Here is a 17,770-nt window from a genome sequence, read left to right as displayed (position 1 = left end):
TACAGTAAGGCTGGCTGCACTCATCCTTTCTCCGGGGTCCCCAGGGAAGGAAGGAGATGCAATTCAGGGAAGGCTGTTTATCCAGGACCCAAACTGAAGAGACATCAGAGCATGCGGTAGCTAAGAGGCACAAAAACCTGGGTGCATGTCCCAGCTAGTCACACAGCCTCAGTTTCTTCATCTGCAAAATGGGGATGACACAAGGGCCCTCGGTCCATGTGGTTATTGTGACAAAGAACAGAGGATGTGGTCCCAGCATAGCACAGCACACACGGGGGTGAGCAGATCACCACCTGCCCGCTGGGCCCCCGGGTCTCCCTTGCTAGCACAGTGTCTCAGCCCAAGTGCTGGCTCTGCTCAACACCCCCAGGGACTCACAGAGCTGAGGCTCCCGTCCCCCACCTCCCACTGCAGGACAGTCACTGTCACGCACAAGCTGCCAATCCCTCCCGAGGCCTCGGCCCTCAACAATAGAAGGGAAGATTATCAGCAGGAACACCTGGTGCTTCAGCAGCTCAGCTTTGCAGTTTCTGAGAAATCATCCGGGGGGGGGGGGGAGAGATCGGACTTGGCCGGGTTGACAGACACACCGGCCATGAGGTCTGGGTGCTAAGTGACTTGCACAAGGTCATGGGTGGGGCATAGCACCTTGCCGCAGAGGCTGACAGCACAGCCTCCAGCCTTGGGTAGAAGATGTTCACTGGGGCTCACAGGAAAGCCCGCTGTGCTGGAACAGCAGGCAAAAGGGTGGATTTCGTCGAGTGGAGAGTGACTGGAGGCCATGGGGGTCTGGCTGGAAAGCCGAGGAGAGGACTGGAGGAGGGCTGGGAGTGCAGGCTGGGGTGAGTTTTACAGGGTGAGATTAAATGCATGCCTTCATGAGGAGAAAACGGAAAACGTCCACAGATAAATTGCTAGTTCTAACTATACACCCTTCACTGAGGAAGGAAGGCTGCCAAGTGCAGGGTGGGTGGGGGGAGCCCTATTAGCAACAATGAGAAGAGAGCAGACGGGTGGGATGTGGGGTGAGTGGGAGCTGGTGGTGGTACTGAGGACCCTTGTGGCATCCTGGAATGCCTTGGGGGGCCGTAACACTGAGAAGAAGGAAGGAAGAAGGTACTTTTCTGTGTTCCTGTGTCCCCCACAATTTGACTGGGACAGAGCCCTCAGATATGCCATTAACTATAAGCCTCTCTCTGAGAATTTCTTCCCGCTTGCTAAGTGGTGCTACTAGGCAGAAATATTTTCACCAAATGGAAGTATTTAACAATTAAAAAAATTTTTTTTATTGGGAGTTGGGAATTCTGGGTAAGGGAAAGTATGTTTGGGAAGACGTGGAGGGACCCATACAGGTGCATCTGGGGGTGACCGAGGAGACCGCCTGGAAGGGGGTGCTGAGAGGAGACCACATGGGGACAGCAAGCAGGGCCCTGACAAGCAGTACCCAGAGGTGGCAATCAGGCCCCTGAGCTGCTCCCAAGTGCAGTGTCTGGCCTCCCTGCCCTCCCAGCCTGGGTTCTCCCCCTTACCTGGCTGTCCAGGCCCAAGAATATCAGCATCATGAAGAACAAGGCAGCCCACAGTGGGGAGAGAGGCATCATGGTGACAGCCTTGGGGTAAGCAATAAAGGCCAGGCCGGGGCCTAGAGAGGAAGGAGAGAGAGAGAGGTGCTGGGTGGAGCTTGGTCCCTCATTCAGTTGTTATTTGAATCCATCATATATTGAGTGCCCCCTTTGTGCTGGGTACTATGCCTCATTCTCCCTCAAATCAGGTAAATTTCCCAGCCACCCTCCTAAGCTGTTGGTACTATTTTGATGCCCATTGCAGGGATGAGCAAGCTGAGGCATAGAAAGGTACGCAAGGGTCAGCAGGGGTCAGGATTCAAACCCAGGTTGGTCTGACACACAGACTTTCCCCTGCATAGACCTGTCTCTACTGTTCTCACTGGGGCAGACGTGGGGATGGTGGCTTATTAAAATGCGGGTTCTCAGGCCCACCTCACAGATTCTAATTGGGTCAGTCTAGGGTGGGGCAATGACCAGGCACCAGGTGATTCCAAATGGGTAGCAGGAATAGCTTACTCCAGGCTGCCCCTTCCTTTGCTTCTTCCCTTCATTTCCTGTGTCTATACTCACTTATTTTGGCTGCTCCAAATAAAGAGCTTGGTTAGCACGTCCTGAGGATGAACTTTATTAATATCGAGGGAGAGATACCTGATATTCTAGCCCTGTAGCACAGTGGTCAAGGGCACAGGTTCTACAGGCAGACGGCCTGGGTTCAAATGCTTATTCTTTATTGTGATCTGTATCTGTCTCCTCAGCTGAAAAATGGGGATGATAAAGTCCTACCTAACGAAATGGTTTTGAAAATTCAATAAGATGATGCAGAATATGGAAAGCACTTAAAATAAATACTCAGTAAACATTAACTGATTATTATATTTGTTCTTAAAAGCAACATTATTAAAGTCTAACTTATCTATAATAAGCACTCATTTTAATTGTACAACTTCAGTGAGTTGTGAAGTGTATATACCCAGATAACTGCATTCAAGATGGGGAACATTTCTATTGCCCCATTGGGCCCCTCTGTGGTCTCTCTATCCCCATTCTCTGTCTTAGCTCCAGGCAACCATTGATCTGATTTTTTTTCCACCTTATATTAGCTTTGCCCATCCTATTTAGGAGTGGAATTGCTGGGTCATATGGTAACATATCTTTAACTTTCTAAGAAATGCCAAACAGATTTCCAAAGTAGCTGTCATTTTATATTTCTACCAGTAATATTGGAGGGTTCCAGTGGCTCCACAACCTTAGCAACACCTGATGTTATCAGATGTGGAGTATCTTCACGTAGCTTTGTTGTCTGCTCAAACGCCTTCTTTTGTGAAGTCCTTGTTGATTTTGCCCATTTTTTTTTACTGGGTTGTCTCCCTTTTCTTGAGTTGTGAGAATTCCTGATACATTTGGGATATAAATCCCTTATCAGAGAAGGATGATTAGTATTTCCTCCTACTCTGTGGCTTGCCTTGTCATTTTCTTAATGGTATCTTGTGAAGAACAGAAGTTTTAAAATTTCCACTTGTTTGTTGCTAGCATATTAAAAATACAATAGGTTTTTGTTTATTGTCCTTTTATCCCATGGCAATACTAAGTTCACTTATTAATTTTTGTGTGTGACTTTCTTACAATTTTCTATGTGGTCAATCATGGTGTTTATGAGTAAATACAATTTTGATCCTTCCTTTCCAATCTTAATTATTTTTATTTATTTTTCTTGCTTTATTGCACTGTCTAGAAATTCTAGTACCATATGGCATAAAAGCAGAAACAGCATACAACCTTGCTTTATTTCTGATTTTAGGGGCAAGCATTCAATATTTAATGGCTAGGAAATTAACATTTGTGCAATAACCACAGACCTTTTTTTTTTTTTTTTTATCTACCAGTTTTTCTCATGTCCTTTTTTCCTATTCTAGTATCTAATTCAGGATTCCACACCATACTTCATGATTGTATTTCTTTACTCTCCTCCAAATTTGCAATAGTTTCCCAATCTTCTCTTTCATGACCTTGACATTTCAACGAGTACTGGTTATTCTTTTGTGGAATGTTCCTCTGTATGGGTTTGTCTGATGTTTTCTCATTATTAAACAGAGGTTATACAATTTTTTTAAGGTTATGCATTTTTTTTTTGGCAAGAACATCACAGAAGTGATGCTGTGTTCTTCTCAGTGCATCAGGTTAAAGGGGCACATGATATCTGTAAACTTTAGTACTGGTAATGTTTACCCTGATTACTTGGTTAGGTTGGTGAATGCCAGTTTTCTCCAGTGTAAAGTTACTGTGTTTCCCTTTATAACTGATAAATATCTTGGTGAGGATACTTTGAGATTATGAAACTATCCTGTTTCAAGTAGAACTTTCACCCACTGATTTTAGTATCCATTGGTAGATCTTGCTTGCAACAATAACTCCTTTGAGGTTTGCCTAGTGGGTTTCTTTTCTTCATTCCTTCTACATTTATCAATTAGAATTCTTCTGTAAGAAAAACTGTTCCTTCACACTCATTTATTCAATTTTTATTTATTTCAATGTGGACTCCCGGGTATTCAGTTTATTCTACAGATTCCAATCCAATACTATCATTATTAGCTTCTTCAGTTTGGTTCCTGTGTCCTTATGACATGCCTCCGTCCTTTTTCTGAGTACTTCCTTACTTTCTGGCACTACTAAATGTTTCAGCTTATCATGTCTTGCTCCAGCACTAGAATCAACTGTTTCTCCAAAAAGCCTGAGTTCCTTTAATTGAAAAATGGTGTTCAGAAATCAAGATCTGGCTTCTGGGTATGTTCGTTGCTACTGGAATATCATTTCTTGCAGGCCCTCTCAGCACACAAAGCTAGGAGACATATGTATGTCTATGTACACATACACACACACACACATGTTTCTATATCTAACTGCATATATTTTAAACCCACGAGTCCATCCTGATACCTCCAATTCTAATACAGATCACTATAGCTTCTCCATATTCTTTATGTGTAACTTCTTCCTCAGTGAAAATTCTGTCTCTAATGATCCCTATTGACTTGTTTGTTCAGTCCCCACATACACGTACAATAGTTACAGAATTGCAAACCCGCACTCCTGTACTAACAAGAGAACAGTACAGTGATTTTTGTTTTTAGCCTTATAGTGTCCAGTCAAAATACTGTGTCCAGAAATTTACTTAGATTTGGTCTTTTCTTTCCCATTCTCTTCAGTATGGTTACATTTTTTTTTATTTGTAATGCAGTTAGGTTCATTTTTTACTGTTTGTATTCCATTTTAATTCCACTCAAAAAAAGGAACTGTTTATTTTGGGTGCTATGTGAAATGTTACTGTTACTGTGGTTCTCTAAGAGTCAGAACTAATAGAAATATACTAAGAAGTATTTTTTCCTTTTCATCTTTACTTAATTCCACCCTTCTTTCTATTCCTTGTCCACTCATGCCCTATAGGTAACCATTCTCTTCATTTTTTAGTTTATCCTTTCCATATTTCTTTTGCACAAATGAGCAGACATACTTTCTTACACCTCCTTCTTTCTTATACAATGGGTAGGTATATTTGCTTTTTAAACTTACACACACATTTATCCTTTAAAAAATACTCATAAATTTCCATTTACTTGATTATTTTTATATTGTGAATGACTATTGTATTTTTTCAAAGACTTTTTTAGTATATATGAAGATAATTTTATAATTTATTTCATTTGGGCTATTAATAGGATGTATGATATTACTGGATTTCCTAGCATTACACCAACCTTGCATTATTCCTGGAGTAAATCCTACTTGGATTACCTTCTTTTTTCCCTCTGGAATAATTTATAGAGCACTGGGATTATCTGGTGCTTGAAGTTTTTGTTGTTGTTGTGTTTATTTATTTATTTAGAGACAGAGAGGGAGGGGGGAGTGTGAGTGGGGGAGGGGAAGAAAGGAAGGGAGAGAGAGAGAACTCCAAGCAGTCCCTGCACTGTCAGCACAGAGCCTTACATGGGGCTTGATCTCATGAACTGTGAGATCATGACCTGAACCAAAATCAACAGTCGGACACTTAACCAACTGAGCCAACCAGGTGCCCTGGATACTTGAAGGTTTGATAGAATTATCTGAGAAGCCATCTGGGCCTAGTGTTGCTTTTTGTTTTGTTTTGTTTTGTTGGTAGGGTAGTTACTCAATAACTTTTTTCCTTCTATGGAAATTGGCTTAGGTTTTCTAAATCAAATGTGGTCAATTGTGGCAATCTGTTTTTTCCCAGGAAAATATTCATTTTATCTAATTTTTCAAATTTATGTGTTGAGAAGACTACAAAGCAGGCTCTTGTGATTTTTTTTTAATTTTTAAATTTTATTTAAATCCAAGTTAGTTAACATATAGTGTAATAATGATTTCAGGAGTAGAATTTAGTGATTCATCACTTACATATAGGGCTCATCCCAACAAGTGCCTTCCTTAATGTCCATCACCCATTTAGCCCATCCCCCCCCCCCCCACACCTCTCCTCCAGCAACTCAGATGTGTTCTCTGTATTGAAGAGTCCCCTTATGGTTTACCTCCCTCTCTCTTTTTACCTTATTTTTCCTTCCTTTCCCCTATGTTCATCTGTTTTGCTTCTTAAATTCCACCAATGAGTGAAATCATATATTTATCTTTCTCTGACTTATTCTGCTTACCATATAAATGTCTTCCACTTCAATAGTTATTTCCCCTTTATCATTTCTTATTTCGCTCTTGGTAAGTTCTTTTATTCTTGGCCGTTTGGTAACTTGTGTATTTTTAAAAACCCAGAATTTTAATTAGATCTACTGTTTGTAATTATCTACCTATAATTATTTCACTCCTTCCTGCTTTTATCTTTATTATTTCCTTTCCTGTGCTTTCTTTTAGTTCACTTTGCTGTTGTTCTTCTTAATGTAATTAATTTTCATTTTTTCACTTTTATCGATGTGTTTTTAGTATAGTTTTCTCTTATTATCAGTTTATTTCTATCTGTGTCTCCTTGTACCTCCTGCAGTTTTGCTTCATAAAGGTTATTGCTGTATTATTTGGTGCATATATTTTTATGTTGCTGTATCTTTATTATGAATTATAGTTTTTACCATTTAAAAAATGTCCTTTGTAATGCTTAGTGCTTTGGGGCTTGAATTCTACTTTCCCTGATATTGCTGTCATTGTCTATTCCCTTATTTTTAGCTTTTATGAATCACTTTGTTTTAGGTGTATCTCTTATATACAGCATGTATATATCTCTTATATACAGCATATATATAGGTCATGTTTTGTGAGCCAAATTGAAAATCTTTTTCTTTTCTTCTTTAATGTTTATTTTTTTGAGAGAGAGAGAGAGAGAGAGAGAGAGAGAGAGAGAGAGAGAAGGGAGGGGCAGAAAAAGAGGGAGAGACACAGAAGCCAAAGCAGGCTCCAGGCTCTAAGCTGTCAGCACAGAGCCCAAAATGGGGCTTGAACCCACAAGCTGTGATAGCATGACCTGAGCCAAAGTCAGACGCCTAACTGACTGAGCCACCCAGGTGCCCTGAAAGTCTTTTTCTTTTAATGAATGGATGAATTAAGGCAACTCACATTTATTGATATGATCAGTCTTAATTTTGACAAAATACTTGGTGGTTATGTGTATTTTTAAATATTTGTTATGTTTCTCTAGGAGTCATGTATTCTTTGTTCTTTTATTTATAAATGTTTTTTGGTATTTAGGAAGGTTTATGTTTTTGTTCTAGTGGTTATCTTTATACTTATTACATCTTTTAAAAATGCCCTTAGACCCCTATAATTTTTTTTTTCAACGTTTTTTATTTATTTTTTGGGGGACAGAGAGAGACAGACAGAGCATGAATGGGGGAGGGGCAGAGAGAGGGAGACACAGAATCGGAAACAGGCTCCAGGCTCCGAGCCATCAGCCCAGAGCCTGACGCGGGGCTCAAACTCACGGACCGCGAGATCGTGACCTGGCTGAAGTCGGACGCTTAACCGACTGCGCCACCCAGGCGCCCCAGACCCCTATAATTTTATTTAAACCTTTACTGCCTGGCTTTCCAGGTCTGCCCCCCCCCCCCCCATATCATTTGACACCATTTATGGTCTACACAACAATGAGCTTTTCTGTTTTCCTTTTGCCTTCTCTCTCCATCTTTTAGGTTGATGATTTCAACTCTGTTAACAGTACACAGCATATTTCTATATTACTCATCTATCTTCTTCCCTACCTTCGTTTTGGTCTTAGATGTGTACTTACATATTTTTGAATGCTTACCATCAGTCTTTTTTCTAAGTTTTCCTAGTTATTCCTGGGTTGGATGAAGCTCACCGCATAGTAGATTCCTCCAAAGGACTTATGAGTGTAGAAGTCTCAAAGTTCTGCTTAATATGGTTTTCCTATAACCTCGACATTTTCCATAGCCTTGATTCACACTTTTTGTAAATTAAAAAAAAAAAAAGATACTGTTTCATAGTTGCCTTTCTTTGTATGTTGGTTTTGAAAACTATGATACCAGTCTAAGTCTTTTGCCCTTTTAGGTTATTTAATCTTTTTTGCCTGGAAGCCTTGAGGATTTTATCTTTATCTTTGAAAGCTAATATCTTTACCAGAATGTCTTGGAGTTGATCAACCTGGGTTAATTTTCATTAGTACCTGAGAAGTCCTTTCAATGTGTAGATTGAGCTCTTTTTCTGTTTCTGAAGAGTCTTCTTGGATTATAGTTTTAAATATTATCGCTGTTCCATTGTTTTATTTTTCTTCTTCAGGGACCCTATAATGTGAATATCTTCTTCTCTGCTGGTCTTCCATTTCTAGTTTTTGGTGGGATCGTTTTTACTTCTTTATGTCATTTTCATTTATCTGGTTGTTTTCCTTCCTTTTTAAAATGTCCCTTTATTCGCCTGAGTGGCTCAGTCGGTTAAGCATCTGACTTCAGCTCAGGTCATGATCTCACGGTTTGTGAGTTCGAGCCCCGCGTCAGGTTCTGTGCTGGTGGCTGGGAGCCTGGAGCCTGCTTCGGATTCTGTGTCTCCCACCCTCTCTGCCCGTCGCCTACTCACACTTTGTCTCTGTCTCTGTCTCTCAAAAATAAATAAACATTTAAAAAATTTTAATAAAAAATAATAAAATGCCCCTTTATTGAGACCATTCTCCAGTGGACATTTGTAATTTATTCTTCATTTCTGAGATAACTTGGCCTTATCTTTTTTCTCATTTCTTCCCCCCTGAGTTCAATTAACTTTCTCTTCATTCATTCCTGTGCCCTCTTCTCCTATCTGGTAGTTTTAAAATTCCAGGTTCAAGGTTTTTGTTTGTTTTTCTCACATCATCAGATGCTTCTTTGGATATATTTAATTCTGTCTGGAGTGTTGACTTACAATTTTCCTCTATGTCATGGTTGGTTTCATGGTCATTGATATGTGGGGAGTTTCTATTCCTGATTTTCTGCAGTAGCTCTGTATGGACTTGACTTTTCTCATGTTCATGTTTGTGGGCATTTTATAATATTCCCAACTTAATAGTGCCCTCTTTTGTCAGTATGGCAAAGTCCAGGTACTTTAGCAGCTTTTTGTTTTGAGGGTGGGGAAGGGTGATCTCCCCTTCCCACACCCTGATTTAATGGTTCTCTTTGGTTTTTCAGGACTTTATTTTATCTCCTTTTTTTTGGTTTTCCCTTCACCATCGAATCGTCAAAGGGTGCTTCTCCTTTTCTTTTTGCCTTTTTCTCTCCCAGAAGTTCTGTGTTTCAAGTGGTGTCTCCTTTAAATTGTCCTGGTTCCTTTAAATGGCCCCTGTTCCTTGAATTACACATTGAATCCCTTCTCTGTTGTCCCTGCTCAGGGATCTGTCTGGATCTTTTCCAGGTTTTTCAGACTTACAGTGAATTTAATCTTTCTGGGGATTGCTCCAAATCACTCTTAGGTCCCTTCACCAGCCTGTCTTCTGTTTCCCCCATAGTTTTTCTCAGTTTGCTTTTGTTCATCACAAAGCCTTACCAGCTGTGAGGGTGCAGGTGGTAGCAGAAGGGATTATGCACTGAGATTGGTATTTTTTCTTTTTGTTACGGTTATCTGTAGCTTTAATATCTTCTGTCTTTGAGTTATGCAGAGGCATGGTTTTGTATAAAATATATTTTCCCTTTTTGTTTTTTTCTTGTTTGGGAAGGAAATTAGGATACAAGTAGCTATACAGCTCTCATAGTCCTCAGATATTCAGAGGTCTAACATACTCTAATTTTTAAAAGACCCATGTAAGATTGATATTATTTTTTTCTTACATGTTCGGTAGATTTCACCAGTGAAACCATCAGGGCTTCAAGTTTTCTTGGTAGAAAGGTTTTTGATATGAATCCAATGTCTTTTAAAAAGTATAGAGCTATTCAGTGTTTCTATTTCTTCTTGAGTCATTTTGAGTAAATTATATTTTTAAAGGAATTTTCGGGGCGCCTGGGTGGCTCAGTCGGTTAAGCGTCCAACTTCGGCTCAGGTCACGATCTCGCGGTCCGTGAGTTCGAGCCCCGCGTCAGGCTCTGGGCAGATGGCTCAGAGCCTGGAGCCTGTTTCCAATTCTGTGTCTCCCTCTCTCTCTGCCCCTCCCCCGTTCATGCTCTGTCTCTCTCTGTCTCAAAAATAAACGTTAAAAAAAAAAAATTAAAAAAAAAAAAAAGGAATTTTCCATTTAATCTACATTATCAAATATATTAGCTTGAAGTTGTTCATAATATTTCCTATTCTCATTTTTAATGTCTGTAGAACTTCATCCCTCTTCTTTCATTCCTGATATTAGTAATTTGTGTTTTCTCTCATTTTTTTTCCTTGATTAGTCTTACTAGGGGATTATAAATTTTGTTGTTTAATACCAAATTTGGCTTTGGAATTTTATTGTGGGTATGTCTTCCCTTTATTATTTCTTTGTTTATACTTACTTTGGTTTTAATTTATACTTCTTTTTTTCAGCTTCTTCAGATAGAAACTTTTTTACTTTAAATCCTTCTTTCTAATTAGGCTTTAAAGTTATAAATTTCCCTGTAAGTACTTTAACTGTATCCCACAAGTTTTGATATGTTTTCACTACCATTCAGTTTGAAATACTGTCTTCTTTGGCTCATGGGAAATTTAGAAACATGTTGCTTAATTTACACATACTTAAGGATTTTCTAGGTATATTTTCATTATGGATTCATAATTCAGTGGTAGTCAGAGAATATACCTTGTAATTTCAATCTTTTGAAACCTATTGAGATTTAATTTATGGCCCAATTTATATCCTATCTTGGTGAATATTTCATGTTCATTTGAAAAGAACTGTACTTTGCAGTTGTTCCTTGCAGTGTTTTATAAATGTCAATTAAGCTAAGTTGACAGTATTCAGATCTCTATGTCTTTATTAATATTTTGTATAGTTGTTTTAACATTAATGAACAAGGGTTGTTAAAATCTCCCACTATGATTGTGAGTTTGTCTATTTTTACTTTTAGTTTGTCAGTTTTTGCTTCATGTATTGTATTTTTAAAAGTTTATTTATTTATTTTGAGAGATGGGGAGGGGGGCACAAAGAAAGGGAGAATCCCAGGCAGGGATTCTCCATGTCAGCATGGAGCCTGATGCAGGGTGCAGACCCACGAACTGTGAGATCATGACCTGAGCCAAAATCAAGAATCATACACTCAACCAACTGAGCCACCCAGGCACCACTGCTTCATGTTTTTAAAATCCCTGGCATTAAGTACCAACACATTAAGGATTAGCTATCTTATAAATGAACTGCTCCTTTTATAAACATTATGAAGTGTGCTCCCCATTATCTCTAGTAATACTCTTTGACTTGAAGTCTACTCTAATATTAATATAGCAAAGCCACTTTTCTTATGTTTGTTGTTTACATGGTATTATCTTTTCACTTTGTGTTACACGTTATCTGTCTTTAAATTTAAAGCATCTCTTGTCGAAAGCTTATAGTTGAGTCTTGCTCTTTTACTCAGTCTGATAATCTCTGCCTTTTACTTGGAGTATTTGGCTCATTTGCACTTAATATAATTATTGATATAGTTGGGTGTAATTTTACCATTTCATATTTGTTTTACTTTTGTCCCTTCTGAATTTTGTAGGTTTTGTTTTTTTGTTTACTTTGTTGTGTTTTTATTGCCTTCTTTTGGGCTGATGAATATTTTGAAATGCCCAATTGTATTTCATCTAAGCTCTGTAGCTCTACCTCCTATTATTATTTTCTAAGCAGTTAGCCAACAATATGCACCCATAACTCATTAAAGTCTATCTGGAGTTAGCAACATATTACTTAATCCTGCCACCACACATCTGACTCTTTCCACTTCTGATGATCATTCTGACATTTTCTGTCTCAAAATAGAATTCAGGACTTAACCACATCAATAATTATGAAATGAAAAGAGACAGATACTCCAATTAAAAGACATAGATAATCAGACTGAATAAAAAAGCAAGACCCAATTATAAGCTGTCTAAAATCTCAACCTCCAGGAGAGGGTATCTCACAGAATGTATCACAGAAACAGACCAAGGGACATGTGGGTAAGGGCTTGGGATCATAGCATGACAAAATCTGAGTCCTGTGAGAAGTATATGTTGCCTTTCTGGCTCAGTTTCCAGGTATTCTGGGACATCCCATTGAGCATTCTGCCATCTAATTAGGTATTTTCCAAAAATCACTCATCAGAAAGCAAGCCCAGGTCCTTCCGAGCAAGGTGAGGTGGCTACACACTCACTTAAAACTTGCAATTTCTCCATATGGCAGATGTTCCCAAGGAGAATCTTAGCCTGACCCATATGCCCAACCAAGGGCACAGAGCAGATTTACCGGCTGGATACCAGGAGCAACACAGGAAGGTGAGCCAGAAAAGGCTAGAGCCAGGTTGTAACACCTATGAGCTATGTGACCTTGGGTGAACCACTTGAGGCTCTGAGGTACGGGGTCCATATCTCAATGGGCATGGTAAAACCTAGGGCTGTTTATGTGAACAGTGCCCCCTGCAGTTGTGCAGAGCCTGTTCTGTACAGCCACGAGTGGAAGCCCGGACAAAGCCTACCCTGCAGAGGTGCTGTGAGAATTTCGTGAGGTAGACTATGAAACACAACCACCCCAGAGCCTGACAAACGAGACACAGTAAATCCATTATGGTCCATCCATCCAGTGGAATACCACAGAGCCATGAAAACTCTTGATTGAGATCTCTGTTTACTGAGGCACAAAGTTCCTCATGCTTTATTGTGAAGGGGGAAATGTAGTCTACTGAATACCAGGGGTAATTTGATCTGATTTCCATCAACAAACATATGGATATGTAGGCATGGAAAATGCCATGACAGGAAAAACCCAAAATGTTGTTTGATTTGGAGTGCAGCGTTTTTCCTTTGTTAAGATTTCCACATTTTTCTAACATGAATATGCTTTCAATTTGAAATTAGAAAAAAAAATAATAAAATTTATTTTTAGTTGGCTCTTTTCCTTTCTATGAATCCTCTCTGAACTCCATCTATAAAATGGAAATAATGACAAAAAGAGAAAACATAATGCTGCAGATATCTTATCCCACTGCACACCTAAGGCAGAAATTAGGACATTCATTTTATAGAGGAGGAAATGAATTCTTGGAGTGGGCAGTGCTCCCATATAGAAGGTAACACTCTTTCCTTACAGGGCTGTCTGTGGTTTGATGCCAGGAAGGAGCATGGGTGTTTGGTCAAGGGTCAGGTGCCCACAGTGGGCAGTAGGATGGCATGGTCAGAGCATGGGCTCTGGAGCCAGAGGGCCTGTATTAAATCCCAGCCCTGTCCCTTCCAGCTTGTGTAATCTTGGTTGAGTGACTTCACCTCTCTGAGCCTCAGCTTCCTTATCTGTAAAACAGGGGTAGCTTCTTTACAGAGTAAGCACTTGATGAGTGAGAGCTTTGGTCAGATTAATATCCTCTAGGCTAGCTCTGGCATCCTGATTTCAGCAGGGATGGTCTGTCTGTCCTCAATCAATCTCTCTCTCTCTCTCTCTCTCTCTCTCTCTCTCTCTCTCACTCTCTGACATACATTATCCAGAGGAAGGTGGGTCACGGAGCAAAGCTTTGCAACCACGTTCCTGCTCTGATGTCCATATCCACCACCTTGCCCAGCTTGGTGGGTTAGAGGGGTGCTTCCTGATCTATGTGTGCCACATAAAAAGGATACTGTGGACCAACATTTTCCACAGAGGCAATGTGGCTCCCACAAGTGCTTGGGGGTGGTCACAATAAATGGGGGCATGACTTGCACTGAGTAGATGGAGGCCAGAAAGGCTAAGCAACCTGTGCTGCTCTTGACAAACTGTTCTACTACACATTCTTGTAGGTGAAAAACTTATTTAGACTTAACTGAGTTTAGAACCTAACCATTTGTCATGAGAACACAAACTATTTTCATACTTTTTAACACACATTTTCCTAGAATTCAAACACCATGTAGATTGTGAATCACAACCATGTAAATTCACCATTTTGTGTCATCGCCTCAGCAACAATAACTCTGCTTGTAGTGTGTTTGATACAAACACATCTATCTATACTTAAGAATGTCACACTCAGTGATTCTACATCTAAAAGAGGGAAAGGGAGAGAGGTTCTCTAAGCAGAGAGAACGGTATGTGCAAAGACCCTTTGGTGGGAGGGAGCAAGTGACGTTGCAAAAGCAGATCACTGCAGTGGGGCAGCATGAGCACGGGGGGGATGATGTTGGGGGTGAGGCTACAAAGGCTGGGCAACACAGGGCCTTGGGGCCATGCTTAGAATCCACTACTATGAGAAGTAAAGAAGAGCTTTTCACCAGAGATGGACATACTCAGATCTGCATTTTGAAAGAAATCAATCTACACATGGAATAGAAGGGGCAATAGTGGAGGCTAGGAGGCCTGTGAAAGGTTCCTGCGATCATCCAGGTGAGCGGTGATGATGGTCTGGGCTGGTGGGGAGACAGTGTAGCTGGGGGAAAGTACATGAAGTGGAGCAACACTGAGGAGGCAGAAGCTATACAACCCGAGGACGTCTTGGATATGGAAATGAGGAGGTGTCAAGGTTTTTCTCCCGTGATCCTGGTTTGAGGATGGATGGCGGGCCACCTCCTAAGACCTGAATCCAGGAGGAGAATGAGCTGAGGAGGCAGATCATACTTGTGCTATGACCTTCAATCACCCGAGGCCTCCCTCGCCTTTGGCGAACTTACCTGACTCTGCCACCTCGGCAATGGGTACCCCCTGCTCGTATGCCATGAAGCCCAGGACTGAGAAGATGGCAAAGCCAGCCACAAAGCTGGTGCCACTGTTCAGGCAACACAGCATGATGCAGTCCCTGTGGGGAAGCAGCGAGAGGGGCTGAGGTCAGAGTGGGCGGAACAGGTGCCCTGCTTGAACATTCTGTGTGAGCACCACCGCCAATCCTGTGGGGCAGGCAGGGCAGGGTGGGCACAGACAGCCCCATTTGTCTGATGAAGCCCTGGTGGTTCAGAGAGGTTAGGTGGCTGGCTCACAGTCACACAGCTTCTCCTGCATTTTTAGAAGATAAGGTGGGTCATGAACCAGACGCATGGAAGAGGGATGGGAAGGAAGAAAGCCTGGCAAGTGAGAAAATGCCCTAGTGAGAACATAGTTGGAGACAAAGCAACACTCCTCCAAATCCCCAGAAGGAAACAAAACCAGGGAAATGACAGAGGAGTGATTTCCTGGGAGCCCAAGGAGGGCCGGAGAGGCCTCTGAGAAATGGCTCCTTCTCAGGGGAGCATCCACAGACTTTACACTGGCAGCTCCCAGCAGCTTCAGGAGGAAACACCCTCCCAAAGGTCAAGCTTCTTGCCAGGCTGTTTACTGGAGCAGAGCCTCACTGGCCTCACTGAAGTCCCTATGAGGCAGCAGCCCCTCCCAGGTTGGATCCCGCATGGAGGGATTACAGGAGCAGTGACTGTCTCTTGCCCTTGGGAGGGGCTTACCAGTAAAGAAGCACCAGCATAAAGCTGCAACCAGGAGAAATCGGAGTACAAACGACTGGGTTTTGTCAAGATGAAAACAGAACCCTCAAGCCCCGGCCTCTCCTACCTCAGGCACTGCATCCTCACGGGGCCAAGTCAGGGAATCGGCCTCCCCGGATCTCAGCTGCTGCCAGCATGTGCCAGGAAGTTAGGCTTATGACACGCGCGATGCCCCATTTTACAGGGAGGAGCTCCCAAGTGGCCTGTCCAGCCATTTGTCTGGGGTACGATGCGCCTGGGGCGTCCCTGTGGTGGTGCTGGTGGGCTGCCTCTGGTCACACCCTAGCAGGTCTAGTCCCCTCGTCCCATGGTGCTTTCCCATGGCCGGCCAGCTAGTGCTGCCTACAGCAGTAAGAACTTCCTCGTGTGTGTTCAACCAAAACCAGCCTTCTCTGGTGAGTTTTAGTTCTGCCCTCCCTAACCGCCTGCAGCTCCTTCAGCTTTGGCAGATCTGAAGATAGTGGCCCGATATCCCCTTTGGGTTTTCGGTTCCCTCAGTTAACTGCCCCAGTTCCTTTACCAGTTGTTCATCCGGCTTGTGATCTGTAATCCACTCCAGCTGGCCCAGCCCCTCTTCAAATGCCATATCCAGGACTGAGTGCTCGACTCAAGAACACAGCAGGGCTCTCACCTCCTCTTCTCCGGACAGCCTGCCTTTTGTAATGTAACCAAGGGCTACACTAATGTTGGTGACTTGTGACACCCAGCTGCCTTGCAATGACTCTGAGAATCAAGGGCACATTGGAGTAGGCATTACCCTGGGGGTCAGGAGACGTGGGCCCTACTTCCCCCTGCAGTATCTTCTCTCTGGACCTGACCTCCCCATGGGACAAAGTGCTTAAGAACAGGGTTTCTTGGGCCTTATGACAAATTATGTAATTTTCCAGCAAGTAGTCATCTCCCCCTACCTTCTTTCTTGGGTTCAAGTATGCTTCCCCACTGACTTTGGGCTTAGCCACATGACTTTCTTTGGTCACAGGATATTAGCAGATGTGATACAAACAGAGGCTTCAGATAACACTTAGGTGATTGAACTTGCCCTTTATGCCTTCTGTGACTTGCCATGAGAGGAACTGCCCCAGGGGAGCTGCCGTCCTCATAGTCTGCACCCCACGATGTACACACATGAAGCAGACTTGAGCCTGCCCTGGGTCCTGGGGCTGAATCCAACCAATTCACAGCCTGCGGGAGAGCTTGCCCAGTTGTCCAGGAGACTTGAGAGTAATAAAAGCAAATGCTTGTCATGTTAAACCACTGAGATCATGGGGATGTTTGTTACACAGCATTACTGTAGCAGTCAGTGACTGATTACAGGTCTCTTTAAATAACTCTTCTGGCACTGTGGATGTAGGCTGGGCTGGCAGACCTGAAGACTATCTGCAAGCCTGATATCTCTCCTCTTTTTTTTAAATGTCTGTCTGTTTGTTTGTTTATTTATTTATGAGAGAGAGAGACAGAGAGAGAGACAGAGAGATAAAGAGGGGCAGAGAGAGAGGGAGACAGAAGATTCCAAGTGGGCTCTGCACTAACAGCAGAGAGCCTGATGTGGGACTCAAACCCATGAACCGAACCATTAGATCATGACCTGAGCTGAAGTCAGATGCTCAACCGACTGAGCCACCCAGGCGTCCCAGATTTCTCTCCTCTTAAAAGGAAATACAGCTCAGTCAAGGTAAGGGGAGATTTATCCCTACGGTTGGGTAAAACTGCTCTTCATGCCTATTTCCTGACCCTGCCTTATCAAACAGTGGGAAATAAGGGGGTCCTGAGGAAAGCACTTTCTCTATATCCTCTCTATTCTGGAAATCTCCTGTATAATTTGAATCTGCAATGTACCTAGTCCTGTGCTATGGTTTCTTGAACATTGTGTCACTGAATCTTGAGGCTCAGGGAGGAGAATCACCTACTCAAGGTCTCAGTGGCATCTTGGGATGAGGTTGGGATGTGTGTCCATTTGTCTCAGATGCTAAAACCCATGCTTTTTCCAGGAGCTACACAAAAACAATGCCCCCTAAGAATTAAGACTTTCAGATCCTGACTTGTGGACAGTTATCTGTGGGCACTCATGTGGTTGTTGAAAAACAAATATCCCTTATTGCAAACTCCCCATCTGTCCCCAGGGAACTCTTGAGTGAGTTCCTCATGCCACAGAAGGACAGAGAAGCACTAAGCAGACCTGAGGTCCCTTCCAGCCCTGCATCCCACCC

General features: G+C 42.2%; 1 protein-coding gene across 1 annotated transcript in view; it reads right to left on the bottom strand.

Moving 5' to 3' along the window:
- SLC6A11 (solute carrier family 6 member 11) overlaps positions 1-17,770 on the bottom strand; it is a 135,945-nt gene that overhangs the window by 11,866 nt on the left and 106,309 nt on the right. The window contains exons 8-9 of the mRNA XM_060631769.3: positions 14,766-14,890; positions 1,530-1,642 (exon numbers count right to left, since the gene is read on the bottom strand). Coding sequence (XP_060487752.1) covers positions 1,530-1,642; positions 14,766-14,890 — 238 coding nt within the window. The remainder of the gene's footprint in view (positions 1-1,529; positions 1,643-14,765; positions 14,891-17,770) is intronic.

This window comes from Panthera onca, chromosome A2 (genome assembly GCF_046562875.1).
Source record: "Panthera onca isolate mPanOnc1 chromosome A2, mPanOnc1 haplotype 2, whole genome shotgun sequence".
NCBI lineage: Eukaryota > Metazoa > Chordata > Mammalia > Carnivora > Felidae > Panthera > Panthera onca.
This window is presented reverse-complemented; position numbering and strand designations above follow the sequence as displayed.